Below are 17,253 nucleotides of genomic sequence, written 5' to 3' on the forward strand. Positions count from 1 at the left end.
TGCACTTTAGGACTTCTGCACTTTAGGACTTCTGCATTTTAGGACTTCTGCATTTTAGGACTTCTGCATTTTAGGACTTCTGCACTTTAGGACTTCTGCACTTTAGGACTTCTGCACTTTAGGACTTCTGCCGCGATATGATTTTTAGGACTTGTGCCTTTTAGGACTTCTGCCATTTAGGACTTGTGCCTTTATCATTCACTTGCTTTAGTTCTGAAATTCGCCACCACCACACGAAATTGGGACGATGCAGCAACTAGTTGGCAATAATGTTACGAACGTATCTAATTCCAACAGTAACAGCTATATTTGTACTACTAAGATCGTTATTATCACTATCTGTTCTGCACTTATACACGAATTACATAATACAACCTATTTCATTCTAAGAATTAATTACATAATTTGTTAAGAAATTCGTTTCTTTCGAATGGAGATACGAGAATCCCAAGACAAATTCCTAAAACAAAAATAAATAAATAAATAAATACTAAAAAAATGTTTAAAAAGCATATTTTACCAGACTTCTGAAACCAAGCAAACATTCAGAATTGCAATATATACTGTGCGGAGCGTATTTTATTAAGAGTAGGACAAAAATCCACCAAAGTTTACTTAATTAGGACAAAAGCTCACTAGACATTTCACGAGTGAACATTAAATACCAACTGTATACATAAAGAACGCAGTAAATTTAAAATTGAGCAAAGAACATTTATTATGCAATACAGTGGGTGACATTACTAAGTCTTAAATGGCACAAGTCCTAAAAATATAGGCATTAGACCTAAATTTTAGGTCCTGTGCCATTTTTGCAGAAATTACTACATAGTCATTTAGGGGTGTAGCCTGCAAATTTTTCTAGGGGAGCATGATTTTTATATATTAAAAGCAAATCAAAAGTTTATTTCCAGATTACGAAAGCTTCAATAAGACAATAATTTTATACATATTACACATGTACACAAATACATAATATTATTATATTTCCAGTTAGTTCCTTTTTTAAACCTGGACCTTGACAGAGCGTAAATTTAAAATCACAGCTTGTGGGAAATGTACGAATCAGGTAGTTATAAGAAATCGGAAACTGTTCATGGAAATCCATTTGTTTGACTGTATTTATCTTCTGTACTCTTATATAAAAGAGTAAAAATGAGTGATTTTTGGGGCATACTACTACAAGTAGAGTCGTTAAATTTTAATTATAAAATATAATTTTCTTATGAAAGCAGGACATAAAGAATTTTTGGAAATAAGTATCGTAAAACGGGTGGGGCAAGATTTTTTTAAAGGGTAGTGTATCTCGCAAGTTTCTGAAGCTAGTAAAATGAAACTTGGCATATAATCTTTCCTGTTTAAAAAAACTGAAAATTGAACACATAAAAAGGAAAGAGCAAAGGGAGCACTTTTTTTATGTTCGAATTCCCCATTACTTACTCAGAAAATATGTAAATAAATTAAGGAAGGATTTGTTTAAGCTAGATGCGTGAAACTCGGTATTTGAACTTTTAACTAAAAGTAATAAAATACTATATGTTTCAGTATCTTGAAAATTACACTTCTAAGGGGAAGGAGGGTCAATTTCTATAATATTAAAATATCCCACTGCTTATAAGATTTGGGCAGAAAACTCTTTTCCTTTAGGCCTCGGTTATTCCAGTTAAGCAAATGAGAGTACAAAGTGGCTAATTAATTAGATTCTTTTAATTATTTTAACATGTTGACGTAGTTTAATTCTTTTAAAACTTTATTCTTTCACATTCTATTATAAACATCCTTCATTTGCTGTAATTATTAAACACGTTTAGTAAACATAAAACAGACTAACCCCCGGTCCCGGCCAGGAATGTGTTTTTGGTGTTAAGGCATCATTTGCCGTCCGTAACATAACCTTTGATTTTAACTTCACGTACTCTCAAGACTCAAGTTTCAGAAATGTAGCATATATGAAATATACTACTACTAATTCTACTACTACTACTACTACTACTACTACTACTACTACTAATAATAATAATAATAATAATAATATGCACTTCTGAAATACGTATGTATCTATGCGTTATTAATTGTTTCATAATCTTGACAGAAACTTTAGATTTGGTTTTAGTTTGTAAAAATCAAGGCCTTCTAGAATAACTTGCTGGCTACTCCCTGAATGACTATGTATTGGTTTCTGTACACGTATTGTGTTATCACTTGCTAGTCTAGTGTTATTTGTAGAACAAGACAATGGTTCTTGTCTTGGAATATTACTAGTTTGGTGTGGTAGTAGTGATAGAGTGTGACCTATAATTTAATTTCCCTGTAGGGTATGCTATCTGCAATGCAATAAACTGTATATGCTTCTTCTTCCTAACAAGGATGGGCGATAAGCCCCTGCAATTCCATCAAATAAGGACTAAATTATTTTATAAACTACTTGGTGAACCTTTGTTAATATAACGCTATTAGTTCTTACAAACTTTTGTTAATCTTATTTAACAATTGCAAAATGGAATAAGGGAGAAAATATATAATGATGATGATTGTTTATTTACATAAGATATACATACAACAAAAGAGAATCTGTTGGTCACTACTGCGTATCTGCTAAACCAGGGTCAAACTCTGTGTGTCACAAAAGTTAGTTTAACAGAGTTTAAAATAATATATATTTTGTTTGACTTACAAAGATTATCATATTAGCAAAATGATTTGAAATAACACGCCAGGCATAAGATAAGCCTTGGGCTATATCGCTTAGAACTGTTTTAAGAGTGAATCTATCATTTATGCATTAAATTTCATTACTTCCTACTTACACGTTTCGGCCTCGTATTGGAAGTCAGCTTCTCGTGTTCTTTTCATATCCCACGATAACTGTTTTAATTGCATACTAATTATAGGCACTGCAATTCACTACATGCATCACGTCTTTCTCTTCCAAGCCTAGAGTAGCGATCAGGTTTGAGCCCACTACAAACCTCTTTGTGTGGCTACGTAGTCGGGATCGAACTTTTGACCTCTAAAGAGAGCATCAGTGGTAGTCCACAGCAAACCTTTTTGCGTAGCTATATAGAACGGTATGGATCTCAGGACCTCTGAGGTAGGCAACAGTCACAGCCCACAGCAAACTCTTTGCGTGGCTTATGGAGCTGAATAAAACTGAATTGAACTCTGGGCCTCTCTCTTCCGAAATCGAGGCAGCTTGTTAATCAAGAACTCCTCGGCAAACGTGCAGTAGGACCCTCCGAGAAAGACCTCTGTGACCTCAAAACCCGAAGTTTAAATACTCCTTACTGTTCTTGGTTTTTCAGGTCACGAACTACTTTCTGTAACTAAATTTTACTTGGGAAGTTAATTTTTAGCTTGTGTTCCATGTCTTAATGCAGCCACGGAAACTTTTCCAACAGTTTCTTGTTAACTTGTAGGAAAACACAGCTTTATTTTGTTTAATATTGGATTTTTTTTTTCATTCTCACATTGTATACTGTCCTGATCGTAGGTGATCGTTACATATGTTTATTTTTTCCGCTTATACATCGGGCTTCGGCGGCTCAGTGATAGAGAGTTCACCTCTGGTGCATTGGGCCCGGGTTCGATCTCGACTCCTGCCATGTGAACTTTGTGGTGGACAAACACCGTGTGCGTGGGTTTCCTCGGGGTTCTTCTGTTTCCCCCCACTTACTTCATTTTCTTCATTTCTCATCATCACCGTCTCCTTTAGCCTATCCGGCATAACCTTGGGACGTCAAACTCAAAGATTTCATTTCATTTTTACGCTTTTACATATCAACTAGTAATTATACTGAATAACTTAATTGTCCTTTCAATTTTAAATTTATTGAGCTTTTAATGTATACATCGTTTTCGTACATAGAGTGTGTATTTAATATTTAATCATAAAATATGTATCTAGTAGACTTTTGTTCTAGACATTAAAGCTTTTGGGTGGGTTTTGTCTGCGACCGAATGTATTGCCAGGTGACCATTAACCCTTTTGGGATCTTGTGTTTTTGGGCTATTTTTTAGACTTTCAGTCAAGCAGCTACTGCATCGTCACTATTTATGCTAGGATCATGGTTCATACCTCATTCTCTTCAGAATAGAGCTGGCTTTCAAATGGTACCACTTACATGCTCATACCATATACCAGAAGCGGGAAAAAATGTCAAAGTGAAAATTTCGGAGGGAAATTTTTTCTCGAAATTTGGGCCCCCCTGGAACCCCCCTGTGTGAACGTAGCCATCTAAAAAAATCTGAGAAATAGTACTTGGTATACTGAATGTGTGTGCCAAATTTCAAGTTGAGAGAAATTTTATCAGGAATTCCCACCATGACCCAAATTACCGTAAAACACCATAATCTCAGGTAAAAAAAATTCCTGAGATATCCCTAATTAGCCTAGGGTCATGTTTCGCCCATCATTCTCTTCAGAATAGAACTGCCTTTCAGGTGGTATGACTCACGTGTCTCCATCATGTATCTAAGGCGGGAAAATGAGAAAAAACGGGATTTTTTGGGTCTAAATATCCTTTTTTCAAATTTTAGCTCCCCCTGGACCCCCCTGTTTTAACGCAGAGACCTGAAAAAAATCTGGTAAATACTACTCGGTAGGCTGAATGTTTATGCACAATTCCAATTTTCCAGGTGCAAAAGTAAGCCTGCCAAAAAAAAATATATATATATATATACCGACAATGTCCCATATTCCCGTATACAGAGGGAAATTTTTAAACATTCCCTGAGACATCCCTAATTAACCTAGCGTCATGTTTCGCCCATCATTCTCTTCAGAATAGAACTGCCTTTCAGTCGGTGCCATCCACTTGTCCTCATTATATATCTAAGGCGGGAAAATCTCGTGAAAGGGATTTTTTGGTAAAAATTTCCCTTTTTCAAGGTTTAGCCCCTCTGTACCCCACTGTTTTAACGCAGAAATCTGATTTTAAAAAATCTGGTAGATACTACTCGGTGGACTGAATGTTTGTGCACAATTTCAATCTTCTACGTGCAAAAATAAGCCCGCAAAAAATAATACTTGAAATGTCCAAAATTCCCCTATACAGAAGTATATTTTGGTAAAAATTCCCTGACACTTCCCTAATTACCCTAGGGCCATATGTCGCACATGATTCTCTTCAGAATAGAACTGCCTTTCAGGAAAATTAAATATTTATAACTCTGATCAATAGGTTTAATTTTTAAATACTCTAGTGTTTACAGGGACACAAACAGTAGAAAGGGTGGTACAGTCAGTAAATTCTATGACTCTTAGCTACATCATACAGCCTTCAATTTCTGCAAATAGTGTTTTGTTATCACCACTTTTAATTGTTTTGTAGGAAAACAATGGAACATTTGGTCTTATAGTCCAACACAACCTCTTTAAATTTGAAGATATCCTTGTAAAAGCATCAAATCCGGAAAAATTAACATCAAGTCTTGTGAGATCGTGGTTCCAAGAGATTTTTCTTCAAGCGTCTAATGCAAAGTCCATTTTGTTATTAGTTTCGTGGAGTGGTCACAATTCAACTTTGACCTATTTTAAGAACAAAAGAGTAACTCATAATAGAAACAATTTCTGCAGGAACAACTGGTAGGATTCAGCCTCTTGTTGTGTTCTTTAGCCCGTTAAAAAATTTCTTGAGACATTTTCTGACATGTCCTTCTCTACAACTATAACACGAATTTACATCTCCGTAATAATATAATTAAGATCTCATCACTGATTCATAATCAGTTTTCTTTTCCTAGATTTGCTAATCTTATTGGGTATGCATGATATAAAAGCGGTTATTGGAAGAAAAACCATCTGTGTTTGAAAATTTTCTTTCAAAGATTGTGCAGCATTTTGCGATTTGTGCAGTTATTGCCGTAATAAGGTGTGTGTGGTGTACACAATGTTTATGCATCACACACTTTTTTACTATATATCATTACCGTAAAACGTTTTCCCAATCAATTAATAATTATAACATTTGAGGATATAAGAAGTTCTGACAGAGTGAAGCGAGGGGACTCACTATAAATAAGTAACCCTTGCCAATTACAGAAACATTTAATTTTTATTTTATTTATTAATTTATATATTCTACTTCGTGAATTTATTTCTCCCTAACGAATAATTTTCATTTTGAAGAGTGGACGTTTCGGTGTAAACATTAGAACTTTTACACCGAACCAGCCTCACACCTAAACGTCCTTACACCGAGCAATCCGTACACCGAAACGCCCTGCACCAAAACGTCCTACACCGAAACAGCCGTATCCCAGGAGTAGTTAATTACGAATATGATAATTATTTGCTACAGAAAGACTTCTGTACAAGAAATATATGTGTAAAAATAATTTACTTCAAAACAACACAAGGAAAGCAAAATTTATGACGTACATAACTAAAACACAATATTATGTTACTTTTATGAAGTCAATGGTGTGGAAATAGAGAAAAACAGACATTATGAAAGATCTGGGAATCACATTTGGTAGAAAGTTAAAATTTTGTCAACATAGAAATATATCATGGAAAGAGTAAGAAAGGACAATAGGCTTCATTTATTTATTTATTTATTTATTTATTATTTCAGAACGATAGAATATGTATTTATACAAATAACTTGTAAGAACTAAGGCTCTGTAATATGAAACAGTATATCTAAAACTTGACTAACAGATTGACAGTATTCTTCTTACGGACGCGATGGTAGCGCCACAAGAGATTTTTTTAGGACTTCTGCACTTTAGGACTTCTGCCTCGGTATGATTTTTAGGACTTCTGCCTTTTAGGACTTCTGCCTTTTAGGACTTCTGCATTTTAGGACTTCTGCACTTTAGGACTTCTGCACTTTAGGACTTCTGCACTTTAGGACTTCTGCCATTTAGGACTTCTGCCATTTAGGACTTGTGCCGCGAAATAATTTTTAGGACTTGTGCATTTTAGGTCTAATGCCGTTTAGGACTTCTGCATTTTAGGACTTCTGCCATTTAGGACTTCTGCCGCGTCCCCGTTTCGTTTACTTTTGGCTAACCAAGCAAACTCCGTCAAAGCAAATTCAGCTGTGTCCACATGGAGCTGAATTTAATCTTTAACTCACTCGTAACATACGACCAGTTAGCAGATTTGTGTATAATAAAAGAATAAAATAGCAAAGAGCCTGAAAGTACTCATTGGAGTGTATCTATATCTATATATATATATATATATATATATATATATATATATATATATATAATGTTTGTATATCTTTTGTATGTATGTAGATAGATAAAAAAATATCACACAACTAGATACCACGTATGCAGAAAAAAATCGTGGCAATACAAGTATTTGATGGAGAAATGATCCCAATAAATTCTTTCAAATTAGAAGCATTTCATATGTCAACGGAATAAAAAAAAATCACTGGTAGTGATCAGTCTGAAAGAGATGAAATTCGTTGGGTTAAATTCTGACCTGTTAAGCCCCCATTCTACAACAGCTTCAAATTCGAAAATGTTATTATTCTTCTTGTTTACCTTCACTTTTAATATTCCTGCTCAAATAGCAGCTTGCATGTGTGTCTTCATTTCTCTCATTTTTCATACTTTCATTCTCACCGTCGTGATTAATATTATAAGAAAAGCGTGATTAACTAACCAGACTCATCATCATCAAAACGCCGAACACATATTTCAGACTTGGACCGTGCTCCCACGTACAATGTAAGTCAATACTCGGCACCTTGTATATCACATCGTTAACAAATCATTATATAATTACTTTCTGTAAATAATAAGTAAAATCTTCTTGTGAGTTTTACTGAAACGTTTGGATTGCGAGCGTAGCGAGTAAGAAATTTTTTAACAAATCTATTTCTTTGCAAACCGACAACAATATTGATTTAATAGGGCGCCAATACGTTTACGGGGCACCACATCGTTTACTCATTTTCAACACTTCTTTTTTCTTATTGCTTGTTCGGCGCCCTCTTGCTACCAGCTACGGCTCTGGGTTATCTTCTCCGTCACGATGTAGGTTTTGTATATACAACGACTTTACTAGTACTTTTTGAGGAGGTACGCAACCACACACAGTAATTTTTACTTCATCCGCCATCTTTTATCTTCGTGTATGAGTACTAACCTGCCACGTAATATTATTTCCAGGCAGTAAAATGTCCTTTACATGTTGTTGTCCACTCAATTTACGTCATAAAATATCAGGGAATTCCCTGTGCCGCCATTGCACAAATCTGAAAACTCCCAAATTTGGATAGAGCAGGTTAGGATATTTTGTCGATATCATGCCGCATCACGTCTACAATCAGTAATTTGTGCAATATTTAACTCCATGCTTTCGGCAGCATATAACACGTAAACAACACACTTTTCGTCCTATGTGTACTGGAACTTTTTTTTTTTTTTTTCTCTCAGGAATCACCCCTCTGTTTTTGTACAACGAACTTAGCGCCATACTGTGTAGCGTCATCAGAATCAATTTGACTACACTAACGCGACAAAAGTAACCGTTCTCAAAAACAGCATAAATTTTCTTGGTTACCTGATAATATTACACCACGATATATTCCACATACAGGTGTAAATCATGCCCTCCCCCCATGTCATTTCAAGATGAATTTAATGTTTCATTCTAAACGTAGCTTCTCCTGGAATAGCATCCACCCTTCAAATAACTGCCACCCCTAGCACGGTGTCTCTTAAATCCACCCATGCCGTAAAGTTGTCTTCCAACTGATATTAAGAGTTTTATTCCAAAATCCAAAGCATCAGTAAAAGTACCCACACAAGTACGACCCCTAAATTGTTTCAGTAACATCGAAATAATTTTAATCTGAATAAAGTTATACCAAAAAACGTAACATTCACCCTTATTATAATGTCTGGGTGGACGGTTGCTAATAATGCAAACTGCATTTCTGTTGATTTCAAATATTGAACTGAAACCGAACAAAACAGTCCTCAAAAAGGGCCCAACAGTTCTTAAACCGAACCGAACCGAACACTTTACAAACCGAACCGAACCGTTCCCAAACCGAACCGAGCCGTCCCCAAACCGAACCGTTCCCAAACCGAACACTTTACAAACCGAACCGAACCGTTCCCAAACCGAACCGAGCCGTCCCCAAACCGAACCGTTCCCAAACCGAACCGGACCGGTTTGAAGTCCAAACCGGTTGATTCGGTTTAGACTACAAACCGAACCGAAACCGGTTATTGGAACACCCCTACAATACACATCGCGAAATATCCAGCAGGAAACGTTATTTCTGTGTAAACAGATCAAAGTGATCATCTTCATTTGTTAATAATTTGGTGACCACTCTACCCATTAGGTCAAATAATACTAGGCAGGTGATTTAATATGGGACTCGAACCTATTATCACCCCACTAACATGTAACCTAGTAGTAACATCGTAACAAATAAAGTTTATGCGCCAATTGAATATTAAATGTTATGTATAATTTATAAAAGCTTGTTTCATCGTTGTTAAAACTTTGATGAAAATAAGTTCTCCATACAATGTGTTCTCTACTCACACATGAGAACAAAAAATTAAATAGAAAATATATAAACCTTCAGTTCTATTCAGAATTTTATTTATAAAAGGTGTCTATAAGACATAAGGTTTTTCGTTCACAAACGAATATTACCAGCAATTAAACGGGTTGAATTTGTTACTGACAGACTTTCTTTTATTACTCTTAAGGGACGATGGTGTGATATTATTGTTTTAAATGTACATGCTCCAACTGAAGATAAGGGTGACGATATAAAAGATAGTTTTTACGAAGAAGTGGAACGGATATTTGACCAACTCCCGCGATACCATATGAAGATTCTGTTAGGGGATTTCAATGCGAAGGTAGGACGAGAGGATATTTTCAAACCGATTATAGGGAACGAAAGTTTGCATAAGGAAAGTAATGACAACGGTGTTAGACTCGTGAACTTTGCAACATCCAAAAACCTAATCGTGAAGAGTACAAAATTCCCACATCGCGACGTTCATAAATACACTTGGACATCACCAGACGGAAAAACACATAATCAAATTGATCACGTTTTAGTAGATAGAAGAAGACAATCTAGCATAATTGACGTCCGGTCGTTTAGAGGGGCTGATTGTGACACTGATCACTACCTGGTAGTAGCGATAATACGGGAGAGATTATCGTTGAATAAAGGTAATATTCAATGTCCAAAAACGGAGAGATTTAATTTAAAGAAATTAGAAGAGAGCCAGGTAAGAGAGGAATACCAGATTGAAGTTTCGAATAGATTCGCGGTTTTAGAAGACTCGGAGTGCACTAGTGTTGAGGATACTTGGATTAAAATTAGAGATAGCATTAAAAGTTCAGCAATAGAAAAATTGGGACACGCGGAAATACGTAGGAACAAACCATGGTTCGACCAAGAATGCATTAAATTAGCAGAGAAGAGAAAACAGGCAAAATTACGGTGGCTACAAAATCCGAATGAAACAACTACACAAAATTTCGCAGATATCAGGCGGGAAACTTCCAAAACTTTTAGAACAAAGAAACGGGATTTTTTGAAAGGTAAAATTAAGGAACTTGAAGATAATAGTAAAGATAGAAATATTCGGGACATGTATAAGGGGATCAGCGAATTTAAGAAAGGCTATCAACCTCGTGCTTATATATTAAAGAAATCTGACGGAACAGTTCTCACCGATACGGATAGCCTCTTAAATAGATGGAAAGATTTCTTTGACGATTTGCTGAACACGCAGCCAAAAACTAATATGCGTGGAGAAAAGGAGATACACACCGCAGAACCGTATATTCCAGAACCCAATCGAATAGAAGTGGAAGCCGCTATAAAGAAATTGAAGAAACACAAATCTCCGGGTGTAGATGAAATTCCGGCTGAGTTAATTTTAGCTGGAGGCGAAAAATTGTGGAACAAGATACACAAACTCATTCTCCTTATCTGGAACAAGGAAGAATTGCCACAAGAGTGGAAAGAATCAATCATTGTTCCAATTCACAAGAAAGGCGACAAAACTGACTGTAATAATTATCGAGGCATTTCTCTTCTGTCAACATCCTATAAAATCCTTTCAAATATTCTGTTAGCAAGATTGACCCCATACGCAGATGAAATTATTGGAGATTATCAGTGCGGATTTAGACGAAATCGATCAACTACCGACCAAATATTTACCATTCGCCAAATACTCGAAAAGAAGTGGGAATACAATACCCCGCTACATCAACTATTTATTGATTTTAGAAAGGCTTACGACTCGGTTAGGAGAGAAACATTATACAACGTTCTTACAGAACTTGGAATACCGAGAAAGCTAATTAGATTAATTAAGATATGTTTAAGTGAATCCCAAAGTAAAGTCCGGGTAGGAAAATTTTTGTCCACGAGCTTCCACGTCGAAAATGGCCTGAAACAAGGAGATGCGTTGTCGCCATTATTATTTAACTTTGTGCTGGAATACGCCATAAGGAAAATCAAAGATAGCAACCAGGGCCTAGAGTTGAACGGAATTCACCAGGTTATGGCATATGCTGATGATGTAAATTTAATAGGGGATGATAGGAGAACAGTAGAAATAAATGCAGAGATCTTATTAAACGCTTGCAGGGACATGGGTTTAGAAGTAAATGCAGAGAAAACTAAATACATGGAAGTGCGTCGGGACCGTAATACGGCAAATTGTGGAGGAGTTAAAATACTAAATAATGCTTTTGATAAAGTGGATACTTTCAAATATTTAGGATCAATATTAACAGACGAAAATCATATTCACGAAGAAATTAAATGTCGACTAAAAGCAGGGAATTCGTGTTACTATTCGGTTCAAAATCTCTTGTCGTCGCGAATTCTGTCGAGGAATTTGAAGCTTAAAATATATAAAACGATAATCATGCCTGTTGTTCTGTATGGTTGTGAAACATGGTCGCTTACTCTGAGAGAAGAACATAGACTGAAAGTATTTGAGAACAGGATCCTGAGAAGAATATTCGGACCCAAGAGGAACGAGAATGGGGAATGGCGGAAGCTTCATAACGAGGAACTACATAGTTTATACGGTTTACCCAACATTGTTAGGGTCGTCAAGTCTAGGAGGCTTAGGTGGGCAGGTCATGTAGCTAGAATGGAAGAAAGTAGAAACGCTTTCAAAGTCTTGACTGGTAGACCCATAGGAAAACGACCATTAGGAAGACCTAGGCGCAGATGGGAAGACAATATTAAGATGGATCTCGCAGAGATAGGAATACAAAGTAGAAACTGGATGCAATTAGCTAAGGATAGAAGTCAGTGGAGAGCTTTTGTGAACGCGGCACTGAACCTCCGGGTTCCATAGGCCATAGAGTTAGTTAGTTAGTCTATAAGACATTTTATCATAATTACTACAATTTAACACGTTTTAGGTGTAGAATTCAGACCAATCTATCCGCCACAACTCTACTGCTTCCAAGATGAGTCTGTGATGATGTGAGCCGCAATATGCTGGTTTTTAGTAGCTCCTGTGATTACGGTTACCGGTCGCGTCACTATGTCGCCATTTTAGGGGACCATGTGCATCCTATAGTCCAGATGTTTCCAGGCAATCGAATAATAATGCGTCCGTTCACACACAGCTGGAGGTGTAGCGGTGTGGTTTGAGGAACACTAAGATGAGCCTTAACATCTCTGACGTGTCCAATACCCGGATCTGAACATAATTGAACATCTGTGGTACAGTTTGGAGACACGAATCAGGCGGAAAGGTAAAGCCATATTAATCTGATAAGTTAGGCATTCTTTAGGTGTTTCCATTAAAGGGATCAGCATCTGCATATATTTATTTTAACTGCTAATCTTCTTTCACAAAGCCACAGCAGCGTAATAGGTGAACCGTCTATAAAGCAATCAAACATCCCCCGACAGAGATTAGATTTATTCCCGTTCATTTCTCGTCCACAGTAAGATTCAGCTTTAGTCAAACGTGTACCTGCAACAATCTGAATGATGAAGGTTACTAAAAGTGGCGCTCTCCATATCACATTATTAATTATACAGCCTTAGATTCAGACCATTCAGAGGCTTACAATTACCTGACCCTTATTGGTGGTATATGTGTAAGAGAAAGAGGAAATATCGTTGCTCTTCCTTCACAGCGCGGTCTTCAAATCGACATTACATATACAACATAAATACTGTAACATTGTCAGTTTTAGCCGATGGCACAGGCTAGCTGAGATGTTACCACCATCATCACTACTACAATGTCAATACTGTTCTCCGATTTCTAATCTGATTTAGGATTTAGAAATTAGATTTATGGGCTTTTGGCATCTATGGCCATGTTAGCCCGTGACGTATAAAGGATGATGTCCCTCGGCGATCACTATCCAAGAAAAGGGAAGGAAGGAAGTGGACTGAAACCTAAGTGTTAGGTACCATCCCGGCATTTGCCTGGTGTGAATGAGGAGACCCCAGGAAAACCTCACTCAGGATGACTGGCCTGAAAAAGCTTTTACACTTTTTCGACCGAGTGTCTCCACCGGGAATCGAACCCGGGACCGCTCGCACCAAACAAGAGAGCGTTAGAGACCACGCTACGCGGGACCACGACTTCTAAGTCTGAATAAATATGCAGAGTGAAATGTTATTCCAAACAAATAAATTTTGAAACATATGTAACTATCTTACCTCCTCAGCTGCTGCTGACGCTCTCGTTTGCTTCTCCTTTCTTGCGCTAGTCGACTCGTCGTGGGAGTCAGGTGGTGTGACATCCACCACTCGTATTGGAATAGAATGAGCCGATGGCGAAGATGCTTCAGTCTCATCATCAGCAAACCTTTTGGGTTTGATCTTTCTACCACTACGACTAACTCTTTCAGCTTCCGACAGTTCCTGTTGCTTGGCAGAGCTAACTTCAGGAGTATTTTTCGCTGAAACAGGGGTTGCGGCTGGCGTCGACACTCGTTTTCTCTTAGCATCTGGTTGCTGAAATAGAAATATTCAGAATATGCAACTTGCTTTATATTATATTTAAAAATTAAATAGTTAAGTTAAATTATTTACCTAAAAAAAAAAAAAAAAGTATTGACGCATAAAATCACCATTTTTCCTTTAACTTTTGCATAGATGTTCTAAGTTACATTTAAAATTATCTTCAAGAATAGTAGTAGTGGTGCCCACGTAGATGATTCGTGTCCATAGAAAATTTGTTAAATCCAGTGTTTCCATCAAGAAATCTCTACAAAAACAAGTTTATCAAAAGGACAACTTTTATTATACAGCCCTTGCACTTAAAGATCAAGATGTTTCAATAAATTGATTTGATCTTTAGGACAAACCTTACCCTATTGAAAAAGGCAGAGAGAAGTGGACGGAACAGTTCAAGAAAACTTAAAACAGAAGACTCAAGAAACCAGGTAGGTCCACACTAATGTTATCATTTCTAAACAATTGAATTAAATTATTTAAAGAAAGAAGCTGAAGCATATTCAACAATATTCTATAAAGTAATGATACGGATCTACCTTGGCTACTGCGTCTTCAAATTTTTTCCTGAATGCTTTCAGTCACTTTACAGTGTGATCTTTCTCGACAGAATAAGTTATTCACATGAAGATCGAATCACTTTATGAAAAATCTTGCTGCTTAAGTGCAAGGATGAACAACTGAAATTGAAAAGTGTACAACTGACCACTTGATAGACCCTTTTTTTGTGAAAAAGAATTCTTGCAGAAATTCTTTACTGAAAGCTTGGAGACTTTTCAAATCTAAAAAGTACGAACTATGTGTATCACCTAAGTCCTATTTCCTTTCAACTATTTACCTAGTTCCTTTCTCTGAAGATAATTCTATAAATTACGTCCATCATCTACACTAAATTACGGGGAAAAATTGTAATCCGCATAATTGACTACATTAAAACCTTTTTACACTAAAAAACCACGGCATCTTTCATTTTACATTCACAACATTTTGAACTTCTAATGTAATCGTTATTCTACGATTAAAGCCTTTCTCAAAATTTTAAAGATCGGACTCTACGGTATCACGGCTCTCTTTTCTTCATTCAATTATCTGACCAATTCATTTCTTCTAGAAAGAAAACTGTCTTTAGATAAAAGCTAAAGGCGAGTTTCAATTTCTCCAGACGCTCGATCAGCAAGTGAGGAGTGAGCAGCACGAACATATTCATTTTCAATACATATTAAAGAGGTGTACGACACTGTGATACTACTCTCATCAACAGAACCAACCCACCAATAATAATAATACTAATAATACTAATACTAATAATAATAATAATAATAATAATAATAATAATAATAATAATAATAATAATAATAATAATAATAATAAATAATGTAACAAACGAAACACTGACCAAAGCTTCAACTTAACACTGTATTTTAAACTCTAATGTGTTACGTTCAGTGTTTCGTTTGTTACAATATCCAATCCGAAGCCATGGATAGTGTTGTTATAATAATAATGACTGTTATATTTTTTGAAAGCCCTATGGAGAAGTGTAGTAGTGTCGAAAATTACAATAATCCTCATTACAAACGTTGAATAATAGAAGAAACAAACCTGCGCAAAGAAAGAAAAAAATCCTCATTGATATAGATTTTCTCGGGGCTCTCTCGTTTACTCCTTCGTTCCTACGCCGTGAAGTTCTATGTAACATACAGGTAACGTTACCAGCCATATTATGAACTCACTGTCAACTTACTTGCCGTAAATTGACAAGTTTCTATGAACTGCGGTCCACTGCTAATCTTTTCTAATTGGCGTAACAGTAGTGCATCTGTTACTTTCCTATTAATTCCCCTCCCCTTTTCTTTCCGCCGTACGCTTCACCAAAATACAAATTCTTTGAACACAATAACACAGCCAGTTACTGACGAAAACTATGATGGTCCTACAATCAATTTCTCTTAGAGAGGGAAACACCTATACGGTGAGGGTTTATTTTCTTTCTTTGTCTGTCTCTCAAAAACAGAGAGATAAGAAGAAAAGGAAGGAGGAGAGAAGGAAAAAGAAAAGAAAAGAAAAAGATTAGCTTCCTCCTCCCCTCATTCCTTTCTTCTTCCCCAACCCATTCTCTCTACCTCTTTTCTTTCCTTCTAGAACTTCTTTTCTTTTCTTTCTATGATGGTCTGTGCACTCGCAAACTGCACCAGATTCAAACCTTAGTCGTAGTTGGGAGCCTACGTTAATACTAGATCTCGTCCTTTATAACCTCGTTGCGTTAAGGACGCAGTCATTGATCCCCTCCCTGATCATTCAGTTTTCGCCTTCTCTACCATCTCCAACTCCTCATTGCTAGTCCGTTCCATTCACCCTCAATTCCCTCCCATTTCGAATTATTCTACATTGCAACCAACAAACGATTCAATGAACAGCCTTACCTCTGGCTCAATGCTGGGCTCATCTCTTTTCCTCTTCACAGGTTTCTTGGCTTCTGGCGGGGCCTTTTTAGCACTTCCACCACTTCCTGTTTCGTCGATTACGAGAGCACCCTCATTATCACTGTCTCCAGCGTCATCTTTACGAGGAATCTACAAGAAAACGAATTTTTTAAAAAACAAATAATAAAGCCATAAAACAAATAACTACTTAAACAGATATTGACATACTTCAGAGACAACGGCAGGAATAATCTGCAGACTGCAAAATATAATTAATTTCAGGACGGGAAAGAAAATCGAATAAAAATATATCTGTTTAAAAGATAAAAGCAAATTTAAAATTTACTGAATCCCGCTGAACAGTATTTCTTCTAGTCTCTACACACAATCCTACATACAAAAATTTTTTAACTTTTGCGTACAAGTACTTTTGTATGTACAAGTTACAAACTAATGAAATCCATTTTTCTTCCTTTTTTCTTATTATTTATAAATTCTCAATGATATCAAAATTCCTTAACTTCTTATAATAAGGAAGATAATATTGATGTTTTATTATAGCATTAGCATTCGAAAAGCGCCGGTGAAACAAAAGAGCGACGAAAGAACATCGAATGACATTCGAACCGAAGAAAATGGGAAAATAAAGGGAGAAATAGACACGATATACATTACAATGTCATATAGCATGACTTCGGGATCCTTCGCATCGAAGGTCAGCACTAAACCATCATGTCCATACCCAACAATAACAAGGAAGTATTTTAAATATATGAACGAAGTCTGACTGACAGACTTGTCAAAGCCTATGTCAAACGGCTTAAGATTGAAACCTAAATTTGCTCAGTACAAAGGATGTTTGATGCAAT

At 36.3% G+C, this 17,253-nt stretch overlaps 1 protein-coding gene across 1 annotated transcript in view; it reads right to left on the reverse strand.

Moving 5' to 3' along the window:
* Window positions 1-17,253, reverse strand: part of Jasper (JIL-1 anchoring and stabilizing protein) — a 157,945-nt gene that overhangs the window by 107,374 nt on the left and 33,318 nt on the right. Inside the window, exons 4-5 of the mRNA XM_081735595.1 lie at window positions 16,385-16,534; window positions 13,665-13,961 (exon numbers count right to left, since the gene is read on the reverse strand). Of these exons, the coding sequence (XP_081591721.1) occupies window positions 13,665-13,961; window positions 16,385-16,534 (447 nt within the window). The remainder of the gene's footprint in view (window positions 1-13,664; window positions 13,962-16,384; window positions 16,535-17,253) is intronic.

Source organism: Thermobia domestica, chromosome 13, assembly GCF_964235325.1.
Source record: "Thermobia domestica chromosome 13, izTheDome1.hap1.1, whole genome shotgun sequence".
Lineage (NCBI taxonomy): Eukaryota > Metazoa > Arthropoda > Insecta > Zygentoma > Lepismatidae > Thermobia > Thermobia domestica.